Source organism: Tamandua tetradactyla, chromosome 20 (assembly GCF_023851605.1).
Source record: "Tamandua tetradactyla isolate mTamTet1 chromosome 20, mTamTet1.pri, whole genome shotgun sequence".
In the NCBI taxonomy this organism is placed as follows: Eukaryota; Metazoa; Chordata; class Mammalia; order Pilosa; family Myrmecophagidae; genus Tamandua; species Tamandua tetradactyla.
In genome coordinates, this window is record NC_135346.1 from 43,350,682 (window position 1) to 43,363,761 (window position 13,080).

At 37.3% G+C, this 13,080-nt stretch overlaps 1 protein-coding gene across 5 annotated transcripts in view; it reads left to right on the plus strand.

Annotated features, from left to right (window-relative positions):
- GABRG2 (gamma-aminobutyric acid type A receptor subunit gamma2) overlaps nt 1-10,934 on the plus strand; it is a 117,874-nt gene extending 106,940 nt beyond the window's left edge. For 2 of the 5 annotated variants that reach the window (XM_077138092.1, XM_077138094.1), the window contains exons 7-10: nt 611-763; nt 6,943-7,148; nt 9,256-9,279; nt 10,659-10,934. In XM_077138092.1, coding sequence (XP_076994207.1) covers nt 611-763; nt 6,943-7,148; nt 9,256-9,279; nt 10,659-10,934 — 659 coding nt within the window. The remainder of the gene's footprint in view (nt 1-610; nt 764-6,942; nt 7,149-9,255; nt 9,280-10,658) is intronic. The other 3 variants (XM_077138095.1, XM_077138093.1, XM_077138096.1) reach the window with 3 other exon arrangements.
- The last annotated feature ends 2,146 nt before the right edge of the window (nt 10,935-13,080 follow it).

Genomic DNA, 13,080 nt, shown 5'->3' on the forward strand with positions numbered 1-13,080 from the left:
CATCTCTTAGCAACTCCAGGGTTTTTATTTCTAAGGTCTCTCTCCAGGGGCTTTTTCTCTAAGCTCTCTTTACAAACTTCTCTGGATATTTCCTCTGAGCTCTCTGTGTTTTTCCTATCTTTTATCCTCATAAAAACTCCATTAAAAGGATTATGACTCATCTTGAATGGAGTGGGTCACACCTCAATTGAAATAACCTAACCAAAAGTCCCACCCACAGTAGATCTGTACCCATAGGAATGGATGAAAAGAACATGGCCTTTTCTGGGGTACATAACAGCTTCAAACCAGCACAAAACCAAACAACACAAAGACAAAGTAATGTCAGAGAACACAGGAAAGAAGAAAATATGATCATAATGCTCAAAAAATGATTCCTTCCCTCTATTTGTTATATTGTTTCTAAAATGATCAGGATTCAGTTCAGGTTACTTCTCCCCCCACCTCACCCTCCTTGGATAGAAGATAATTTCTCAGCACACTTCTTGAATAGAACATAGAACATTTAATTCATATGTGTGAACATGGGTGTTGAATAAATGCTTATTTAAAAATGTTTTCCAGTTGTTTTCATAAGGGTTTGCATGGTGTTTCATTTGTTCTGTTCCAGGAGATTATGTGGTCATGTCTGTCTACTTTGACCTGAGCAGAAGAATGGGGTACTTCACCATCCAGACCTACATCCCCTGCACACTAATTGTCGTCCTGTCTTGGGTGTCTTTCTGGATCAATAAGGATGCTGTCCCAGCTAGAACTTCTCTGGGTAAGGAGTCTTCTTTGTAGTGTCTCAAGATAAGTATCCAGTGTATACCATCTTTAATTTCCTTTCTAAGTTGTTTTGCCTACGACTTCAGCCAGCAATTACATAGAAATGCCAGTTGTTTCATTTAAAAAGTAAACTACCAAATCTTTTTAAAATAGTGTTTAAATAACCCTCGTTCTGGCTTCCTTAATTTTCTCAATAGGTTTTATTTAGCAAGTTTTCTTACAAATGAATTTAAATGTATTAAAAATAGTCTTAAAACCACTCTTTTCAACAGATTTTTGCTTTGCTTGAGAAATTTTGGAAAATTGAAACCATACTTCATTTTTTTTCCCACTCTGAATGTTATCGGGAAATCTTTGTAGCTGGTGAGAACTGACATTATGCATGTGTTCCCAAGTTCATTGGTAGCTTGAAATTAGCAAGATGGGAGTACTTGTATCCTGGAGATATGCAAACATTCTAAATTAAGGCCTTGTTTCTTTTTTGTTTGCTTTGTTTTGCTAGAGAATCAATTGTTAAATGTTTACCAGCATACCACTGGTTATTGGTTAATTCTAGCATGCATAATTGTTATGGTGATATTTGAAGATATACAGTACAATAATTAGCTCTTTAGAGAATAGTCACTGAAAACATTATTTTTGGAAGAGAAAATCCATTTACCTGTGAAATTTTGGCAAAACCCTCCCCTTTTTAACTACTTGCTGTTTGCTCATTATAATATATGTTCATATTCCTCTGGATTTTGATGTCTGTTTCCTCACATGAATAAGAAAGCACACACGGACTAAAACAAGGCCAAAGACTCACAGCAACATTGGAGTCCAGGCCCATGAATGAAATGTTCATATTACATAAAATTCCTAAGCGTAAACTAAGTATAGATGTATTGAAAGCTGAGTTTTAAAACCACAATCCCCTATCATTAGCTATGTGAAACCTAGAGCCATGTCTCTTGCTAACCCGCTGTCTAGAGTAGTGTATTGTGAAATAATTAAGAGCTTGGATTTTGGTGTCCAACTAATCTGGGTTTCAATAAACAAACAGAGTATGACCTTGGGAATACCCTTTAATCATTCTAAATCACAGTTTCCTCATATCTTAAACACCTATGATCCTTGTACCTAACTCAGGGGGCTTGTTAAGGGTAAATAAGATGGTCTACATTTTGTACATGGAATTATTTTAATCAGGCCTCAGAAATGTTAGCTACAGTACTCATTTTATAACAAAATGATCTGCACCAAGTTATCAAAACTGAGTACAGAAGTGATTTCTAGAAGAAGAACAAAAAAAATACATCATTTGCATGTGTACCCTCTTCCAAACCTAATTTAGTTTCCCATCTGCTTCAAAATAAATTTATTTTGAGTTTTCCTGTCATAAGATGTACTCTCTTTTACAAGTCTTATTCAACAATCATAATATCTCATCTATGCCTCATGCCGACAAAGAAACAAATATATTGAGCTTATTACTTCGGGGCTATTACTATGGCATTACATGCCTACATGTCTGTCTCTCACATCAGAATGTAAATGTCATTTTCATCTCAGCACTCACACAGTGCCTGGCACATGCAGGAACTTCGGTGATTGCTCATTCAATGTGTGCACTTACGAATGGAATGCACAAATGCATTGATGTGCTCTCATATACCTCTCCTCAAACTATTTGAAGGAAAATATTTCAAATCAATTTATCCACTTGCAGCCAGAATGCCTACTGGCCCAAATCTCTTCATGGGCACTTTGGTAGCTCATTTCAGCCATTCATTAAACGGGTGTTCCTTGGCAAAATGCCATGGTGGGAGACAGGATCAAGGGGAGTGAGCTGAGGACTGAGAGGACTCTGAGCAAAAAGTAGATAGGTGTTCCTGTTTGTAGGTCACTTACTGTGAGTCAGGCAAGTACCATGTGGCTCCTGGGCCTTTTTGACTCATTACACAAGCCTAGGAAGCAGTTGCAATGATTATAACACTTATCATCACATTTGTATTAGAGCTGAAGAAAGCAGATGCCCTGCAAAGGTGACTGAATTACACAAGGTCACACAGCCAGTTGGTAGCAGATCTGCCCCTTGGCTAATGAGACCTAGATTTGTTCTGGGTGTGATGCTTTGCTGCAGGCCGGTGGTGGGGGAAATGGAAGGGAACTGGGCCCAGTCAGTTTCTCTATCTTTAACTTTGCTGCCTAATCATCACACTAGATCAGTACTTCTCAGAATTAGCTGCATATTTAAATCATACTGGATCTTTTAAAAATAAAGCTGCCTTAGTCCGACCCCCAGAGATTCTTATGTAATTAGTCTTAGGCCTGGCCTGGGTAATAGGAGTTTGAGAAGTTTCCCCAGGTGATTTTAATATGCACTCACACTGTGTCCCATTACCTTTTCCAGCGTTTACCATTAAGAGTTTAACTAGATGACCTTAAACCCTTGGGCTCAACTTTGTGCCTTTAGCAGTTAGAGCCAGGTTATTGATCAGCAGGGGAAATATATCCACCAGGCTCGGAGCTCTGGCTCTTTTCTGAGCACATAACACTAGAGCAAGAGGAAGAAAAGTCATTTTGGAGCTTATAACACATGAACATAGTTTGGTACACAGGTGGTAGCTGGTGAGCTTTAATCATGGTGCAGTGATGACAGATGGAATATTAAAATATCAATTGGCATTTTTCATACAAGTAATCTGAGGTGGATTAACATCCCTGGAGAGTTTATTTCCCCAAACCAGAATTTGGGGAAATGATGAAAGCTGTTCATATTTTATCCTCTCCTACAAGTAAGAGAAATCTAAATTCTTTGCTTAGCAAAATTGGGCTTGAAAATCACATCAAGCTACTTTGCTGCTGGTTGGTGAATCAGTTAAATCTGTCATTCTTTTTGTTTTATTGTTGATGTGTGATAGCTGTGGTTCTAGGTAGAACCCTGAGAAATTCATGAAGCAGTTCTTCAAGATCCCAGTTTTACATGGCTGCCATAAATTTCCACATAGCTTGAATAACAGCTTCCCATTTGCAAGACCAGTATTTCCCTTACATGTCAGAATTTCTTTCAACTAAACTATCACCTGCTGGATTTTTTAGGGTGGACACATTTGTGGTATATAGCATAGACACTGACATTTTCATGTTTCAGAGGTCAGGCACGGCTTGAGGTCTGAATGCGAAATGAATGCCAAGGTGCCAGTTTAGACATTAACTTCACAAAGATACCAGCTGTAATTAGATATAAGTAAGAACTCCTCTATGCATTAATGCACAGACAACCTAAAACAAGAGATACTTTGTTTTATAGTTTGAGAAGCCAGACTTTTTGTCTCTGAAATTAACCATAATTATACCTTACATTTATTGTGACTTTGTTAGACATTGGCACTTTATACATGTTACTTAATTTATTCTTCATCGGAACAGTTCCTATGAGGTATTTTTCTCTCCTCCCCAACCCTGCAGTTTGAGGTAAGAAACTCAACCTTCCTAAAGTTTCCACCGCAACAGTATGGCAGTCTCACAGACCCATATGACATTTTCAATCAGGAATCTACAATGGTTTCCCAACCTCCTTATGGTTTTGGGTTTTGTTTCTGTTTTTGTCATGGGCAAGCACCAGGAATCAAACCCCGGTCTCCTGCATGGCAGGCGAGAATCCTGTCACTGAACCACCATTGCACCGCCCCCAATCTCCTTATGTTTAATGACACATGTAAGGTATCCATTATTTAGAAGGGAAATATAATAGTGTGGTCCAGAGCATAGGATTTGAAGTTTGCATCTCATCTCTTCTACCTACTAGCTTAAACCAGTTTCTTAAACTTTCAACGGTCAGATGTTTTTTAATCTTATATAAAAAAAAGAATTAGAACATACCCCATAAGATCTTTGTGGTTATATTTGTGGGGTAACTTATAAAGTACCTAGCACAAATGCCCTACCAAAGGAAGAAATCAATAAATGTCAGCTGCTGCTATTTACCATTAAAGATATCACCCATAAATCATCTATATGACTCCATCTTCTCAAATGCAAGTTGAGACCCTTTGATATTTTATATGTATGCTATGCATTGAACATAGATTTATTCAACAAGTATTTATTGAGTCCCAGCAGTATGCTTGACTTTGGGGTTACAAAGGTCATCAAGACAGATATCTTGTCTGTCCTCACAGAACATATAGACTAGAAAAGTCATGAACTGTTGAATCATCAGTAATAATAGTGTGGGAAAGGGGCTAAAGGACTTTCTAACCACAGTTCCTTTGATTACCCCTTTCCTCCATTAAAGCCTACTTTTCTGTGAAGTTATTTTAACTCACCCTCCTGTGGACTTTTATAGCACAAAATGCTCTTAGGAAAGTTGCTATTACGTTAAGATTAAATGACCCAGGAGAGCCACACCATTCTCTTAAATGTAGCTAAAACCCTCAAAAAATGGCTCTGAGGAATCAAAACTTGAGAGATTAAGAAGAGATATGCCAATTTTGATCTCTACTTAACCCTTCTTCAAGGAAGTTTTGACTCCACTTAGCCACCTTCTTAGCTTACTATATTAGTAACGCATGTCTTCGAGAGAAAGAAAAAGCTTGTTTCCCCTTTCCTGTATGGTGCAGCTGTTCTGCTCTGTTGCTTCTTTCCCTATTCACCCCCAGATGTATTGGGCTTGATTACTTCTGTTTCCCCCATCACCTCCATTTGAGCATGGGAAGCTAATTATCTTTCAGAAGGCTCTTAGTCATCCATTATACTTACAATCACACACTATTGGATTATGGCATATTTCCCCCCATCAGAAACGTAAATTGCAAAGTTGAAAATGGTAAATGCTTGGGTTACTGCTTCTGGAGAACAGAGAGAAGCTTTTAGCCATGATAAGAAGGGCTGAAATAGAATCATAGAATTGTAAGAAATGGAGGGACCTTCAAAGTTTAATCCAGCAGGGAGGAAACTGCAGCCTACACTGTTAAAGTGACTTAATGAAGTCCCTACAGCAGGAGCTTGTACCTATTCTAATACTGAATCTATGTTGTCAGAAACACGAAGAACAGCTTTCACAGGAGAACCACTGATCCTCTTCTGCTTAACACATATATTACTTTAGCTTTGCTCCCTGTCTCTATAAACAAGCATTGGGAAGTGCCAGTTTGCTTAGGTCCTGTTGCACAATAAGTAAAAGAGTTTTGATGCCAGGCATTTAATTTCCCTCTTCTTCTATTCTATTAATGAATGTGGAGCTGCATCTTTTAGCATCATTTCCTTATCTATAAAATAAAAAAGAACATACCTGCTGTGAAGATTCAAGGAAACAATGTACATATAGTGCTTAGCGCAACAGTCTTCAGTAAATATTAGTTACATTACTTCTGAGATACTTTTTTTTCATCCTATAATAGTACTTGGAAATGCAGAAATCAGATCGTATGACCCACACCCACCTGCCTCCTCTGTTTAACACCTTTTAATGGTTTCTCTTTGCAAGTTCCCCTGCATGTGCTGTCTGTTATGACTTTTTATTTCACCCACTTCACCTTGATCCCTGTGCCTATCCCCATAGCAGATATTCTGAAAGTTCCAAGAATGGAAGCTTTCCCTTCATCAGAACCCAACTGTAACTTACCTCCTCTGTGGTTAGTCAAACATTTATTTTCTTCTATTTTTTAGGTGTCGCCTTAAATATCACCTCCTCAAAGAGATCTTTCCTCAGAATTCTTTCTAACTAGGTTCTCAGCATCCTCGCTATTTTCCGGGTGCTTACCGAAATTTTTCATTAAACATGTCTTCATCTATTTGATTTGTAGTATTTCTCTTTAAAATTTAACGTGCAAGGGGTGGGGGGCATGCTGGCTCAGCAGGCAGAGTTCTCACCTGTCAGGCTGGAGACCCAAGTTCGATTCCCAGTGCCTACCCATACCAAAAAAAATAAATAAAAATAAAAATAAAAAAAATTAAGGTACATGAAGGCAGGAACCATGTTTATTTTATTTCCCAGTGTATATCCAGGTGCCCATTAAGGTGGCTGGAACGTAATAGTCAATCAGTTGTGGACAGAATGAATGAATTTCAATGATGCCAGTCCATTCCAAAAGAAATCACAATGCAACTTCAGTTTTGATGGTGACTAATGACCCACCTTGCTGATGGGGCCCCATGATCTGCTCACTGTCTTGTGCCTCTGTGCAGGTATCACCACGGTTCTCACAATGACGACGCTGAGCACCATCGCCCGGAAGTCGCTCCCCAAGGTCTCCTACGTCACAGCGATGGATCTCTTTGTGTCTGTCTGCTTCATCTTTGTCTTCTCTGCTTTAGTGGAGTATGGCACCCTTCATTATTTTGTCAGCAACCGGAAACCAAGCAAGGACAAAGACAAAAAGAAGAAAAACCCTGTATGTATCTTTTTTCCATTGAGGCCACTGAAATACTCATGTAGAAAGACCACCTGGTTGTGTGCTGGTTTGGTTTGAGTGAGCCTGTCAGTAGGTTAAGCGTCAACACTTTGCCCTCCAAGATGAAGACATAATGTATGACTCTAAGGGTCCATTCCCGTCAGTGGTAACTTGTGACAGAGCTAATTCTCTAAGACACACTCCCTCAATCTATGTGCTCTTAGTCAGGCAAATGCCGAGACTTCCCCTTCATTTCAAAGGGAGTATAACCACTGTTGAGAAATGGTTTCAGACTGTGTGGTATTAAAGTAAGTTTCCTTAAGTTTTACCTTCCTGGTCCACTTACTATGTTTTAAATTCCCGATGTTTTTAATTAAAAATTTCAACCAAGACACACCACTAGGAAGCCACTAGGTTCTTGAAACTTCAAGCATCACCACACTTTTGCAAATAATTTAATGTATGTATGTATGTGCATGTATGTATATGTTTCTACAATAGGTTTTATATTGATGTACTACTTGAATGTATCTGATTTCTCTTTAAGAGGTTTGGGCAAGTTCCTCTTAACCTCCCTGTGCCTTAATTTTCTCATATTTAAAATGAGTATTATAAAAGTACATATCTTATAGGGATGTTGTGAGAAATAAATGCGGTAATAGAGGTCAACATCAATACGTAGCACATGGAAAATCCTCACCATTAGTAGTTGGCAAGTATAGTTGGTAATGATTCTGCAATAAACAAACGGGATTGATCCCAGAATCCACATGGTTTGGAAACAGGGAGAATGATTTCATCCTGCCACCAAACTTCAAGTAGAGATGATGAGTCACACAGATTAACGCTTAAAGTAATTGTCTTTTGTGGATTTTGAGAAGCATGCATCACTACCCATCTGTCCACCTGAACGCAGTGCCTATTACACATAAGAGCCCCGTGAACTGTAAGTTCCATTCTCTTCAAAGGAAATTCTGCTACCCCCTAAATACATGGCCTCTCCTGCTCTCCTCTAAGAGCCATGAGAGCCATGAAAATGACTAGCTATCTGAGCCAGACAATTTTGGTGATGAATTACACTGAGGGAATCTAGCTGAGTCTAGGTTGTATTCTGATGCATCTCTGGGAACCCCAGTGAAATGATAAAACCTGCACATATGTATCTGAACGTTACTCTTTGTAAAAGATCAAGAAAAAAGGATCATTCATGATGATTAATACAAATGTTTGCCATTAATTTACCAAGTATATATTAGGCTTTATGCAGTCCTTGCCTTCACTGTTTTGCCTCTCTCTGCCTTCCCATGTTCTTTATCCTTGTTTTACTTTCCTTGTTGTGTTGTTTGTTGTTTGCTCACCCTTCTCTTTCCATTCTGCTCTTCCCCAAATACTCCCCAGCTTAATTATCTGCCACTGGTAACAAGGGTGTGAGCAATAGCCTTCAGATGAGCTTTGAAGGAAGCTTGGCCCTCTCTTACAGCTAGGCCATTGCAGATCGGATATTGTTGCAGAGATAGAAACATTTGGATTCCTTTATCAAGGACATGGAGAGAGCAGAACAAGAAAAGAAGACAGAGGAAAAAGGGGATTAAGGAAATAAAATTACTTGGGAATTTCATGCATTTCTCCCTTTAAACCAATTGGATGGTTTTTTGGAACTAGCAAGAGCCTAAGCTTTGAATGAGAAGCTGAAATTTCATTTTCCTGTCTACTAGATCCTTTGGCTCATTATGTCAGGACTTATCCATTAAAGGCCTGCTTGATTATAATTAAATACATGTAATCACAGTATCCAAAAAGAGAAATCAGACAAAAGAAAGCATTTTCACAATTGGACAACACTGGCTTTTATAGTCAGTAATTGTGAATTAATTTATTGTGGATTTCGTTAGCAACCACAAAATTTCATTTTACAACTTTAGGCATTTACTTTATTCCAAGCTTACAACTGTCCCTCTGTGTTTATAATTTCAGTTCCTCTCACTTACCATGTTTTCAAAATGTATTTTTAATTTATCTTATTTTGTCTCCTCTTTCTTTTCTTCTCTTTCTTTCTTTTTATAAAAAAAAAAAAATGTGATTCTCTTTTCTGTCTACAAACCCAAAGCTTCTTCGGATGTTTTCCTTCAAGGTATAATGTTTTTGGAATGGAAATTCACTGCATGCAACTGCTGAATTTAACTATTAATGCTTACATGGTGTTTCATTTTTTTATGAGTAGACATTTAACTATTCTACTAGGGATAACACAGTCAAGGTGAAGCTAGCTCTATGTATTTCTAGAATTGATACAGCAACCTTACAATAATTCACAGATGTTTTGAACTTACATGGACTTACTTCAAAAGCTATAAGCCCCATGAAGTTTCATTAGGTAAGGGGGCCTCTTTGATATCAAAGCCAAGGCTGACCATCTCTTCTCAAATGAAAATGGATCCAATTTCACCAGCTACACCTACCATATGCATACCTTTTCAAACCTGATAATTAACTCTGTAAGTCCTTATTCAAAACGTAATTATTTATTTGATAATTAAATGAATAATCTCTATTGACCTGAACTCTGCCTCAATTCTATGAGAACAAAACTTTCTTCAAAAGAGTTTAAGTGAAAAACACCCATCCCTTCCTTCAGGGTGTTCACTGGTCTTATTGGTGCTAATTAATATGCAGTATTACAATGAGATTTCTATGCCCAGTTGAATTCTGATTCAATTGGCACTAAGATTTCTGTCTATATTATCCTAAAACTGGCACATCTGAATTAACATTAAATAAATTATATAATTTTATAGCAACTTTATAATTGGTCTGGCAGAAAAGCTAGACTAGCATATATTTCATTGGTACTAGATCCTTCTCAAATGCTAAAAAAAGATGATGGCTAGGTCAAGACAATTTTTCTGAACTTGTATTTATGCATAGGTAAACATTTCAGACATTCTGAAGCTTCTGTGTGGTGAATGTTAGACGAAGTATTATATTCCCTTAAAATAAGCCATACCATTATGGTATAAAGCCAGGAAACTTCTAAATTTGCATATATACATATTTTTTTAACATTTTCTATTAATAGCATCTTTACTCAGTGTAATAGTATTTACTATTTGACTATAAGCATGATTTCAAAATTGATGCATTTTTATTTCTCTGTTCTACTCACATGCAGTACCATTAAATGCCTTCATATATCCAACTTCACATCTAATAGTTACTAGAAAAGATGCCATGTAGTTGTTTATTTAAATCTTAATCTTTGAGTTCTTTTGGTGTTCAATCTTCTTGCTATAGCTTGATGGTATTATTTTCAGCTGCACTGCTTAAGCTCAATATTTGAAATCCGCAAACGTGCTAAGTTCAAATTTACCATCATAGATCACGATGTCATAGCAAACTCCTGAGTAACCATTTTCAGATTCATCATTCACATTGGTGACATTGTGGGCAAAATTTCTGGGATTTGTCATGTATATCTAATGCTGGTCCCTTCTCTCCCCTACCCTTGCTCAGGCCCCTACCATCGATATCCGTCCAAGATCAGCAACCATTCAAATGAACAATGCCACACATCTTCAAGAGAGAGATGAAGAATATGGGTATGAGTGTCTGGATGGCAAGGACTGTGCCAGTTTTTTCTGCTGTTTTGAAGACTGTCGAACAGGGGCTTGGAGACATGGAAGGATACATATCCGTATTGCCAAAATGGACTCCTATGCTCGAATCTTCTTCCCTACTGCTTTCTGCTTGTTCAATCTGGTTTACTGGGTATCCTATCTTTACCTGTGAAAGGAAGGGGAAACACCGATAAGGGTTCTATTCGCTGAATCTCATGGAGAGAAAACGTCTTCTCTAAGTCCATTTAAAGTGATCTCCTGTGTGGTGTATAATGATCCAAATGCGTTTTTATGTCCAAACCTGGTAAATTGCGTTAATGTCATATTTTTTGTGCCCAACTCTCCTTTGGTTAGCGTACTTTGAAATTTACTGTTTGCTATGTTTAAGACCTGCAAGGCAAAGTGAAATTGGAGCAGAAGCATTGAAACCAAACAAGATAATATTTAGCTCCTGCAATTGAAATAGTGAAATCCATGACTATTGATAGTGGTGGTATCCTTACCCACTTCATAATACAATTAGATGCAAAAGGCCCAAGAGATGTACCGTAAGTTAACTTGTGGCCACATTTTGTTAAGTTGGATCCCATTAGAGCTAACCCCTCATTTGAGAAGAATCACAGCTTACGTTAAATATAAGAGCCTAGACTAGAGTTGTATTGCACCTGTATCCCAAGTCAGAAGGAAATTCTCCCCGGCAACATATGTACAATGATGTAAATATTTCAGTAACTTAGATTGCTTTAAGTTTAATGCATGCATCTCTTTAGATCCAAAAATAAATGGATTGGAGTTCCCATCATAAAGTATTGTCTTTTATTTTGTGTCTTTGAAATAAAAAAGGAATCATGAATGTCATTACAAAGGTTTGGGCTTGGAGTTGGAGGGAGGAATTTTTTTCTGCCTTTTCCTTCATGCATGAAGAATCAAACAGCTTAATTTTTATTGTATGATGTATTTCAACACTTTAAGTAAACTATTGATTGAATAACCAACATTTGCCACCTCTAAATATGCCCACTTTCATAGCTAGAGTACAAAGTAATTTTATGTGCTTGCTGCTATTTTTCTTCCTTTTTGGATGATAGATTGTAATACAATTTAGTCTCTATGTAAAGATCTGCTTCTAGTGATTGTGAGTGCCTTGTGGGCAGAATCTTTGTCATTTCTTCTTTGGATCCTCAGCACCTTGCATAGTGCCTGGCACACAGTTGGTGCTCAGTAAATGTGGTTTGAACTGAATTGACCTCATATTCTGGTGACTCTCTCAGTTCTGACTTGGAACTAAAGATTCATCTTTTCACATAAGCATTATTAAGTGATATTTGATTTTGTGGAAATAACAAGAAGGATCCAAAGAACTTTGGCTATTTATGTTCATTGTCAGAAATTTATTTTAGGCAGAGTTCATACTCCTTTTGAAAACCATGCTTATCTTCCATGTTTATGCAAAGAAATGACACTTCTAGGGCATAATTAGAGTTTGTGTATTGTATTATTTTTCCAGGGTTGGGGATGAGTCATCCCAGACCCATCCACAATTCTGCTTGTGAACATATGACAGATATAATAAGCAAGCGTCATACCTGACCTGTATTCAGGATGTCAGAATGTAGTTTTCTTTACTCTGAGAGGTAGAATATATATATATACACATATATATATATATATATATATGGATTAAATAAGAGAATGAAGAAACAAATGGGTGACTTACAAGGAGATTGAGCTTTGGGCTGTGGCCTCCTTAGACCACATTGTAATCAAACGAAGGGGTTGTTCCAGACTTCAAAAATGATGAGTTGAGCCCCATCTTCATGTATTCATCCTGCGTTTTATTTTTCCTAAAATAGCACCCTTTGTCAATTCCTTCTTATGACAATAGTTGCTCTAAGTCAGAATTAAGTCATAGCTAGTATAGATTTTATAGATAATCTAAAAACATTAGAAAAGAGCAGAGAGTGACTTTGTTAATATAAAACCATTGACATCATCATCAAGTCACCTGGATGAATCTTGAAACACATTTAGCTGCCAACTTTATAAACATTTAATGTACCAGTGCTCTAGTGTATAACCTCAAACATATGTAAATAGAATGAAATATTTTCTTGTTTTTGTCAAGATATCAAATGTTGACTTTTTGGGAGAGTTGTTGGCAAATTTCAATGGTGAGAAACGTTATTACTGTTGATTCAAACTGTGTTCTGTAATGGGGACACTCAAAAAGTTAGCTTTCCAATGTGTGCATAGTATTGGCAATACAAATATATATTATATATAATCCAATTCTTAATTATCAGCTGCTCCCTGTCTAT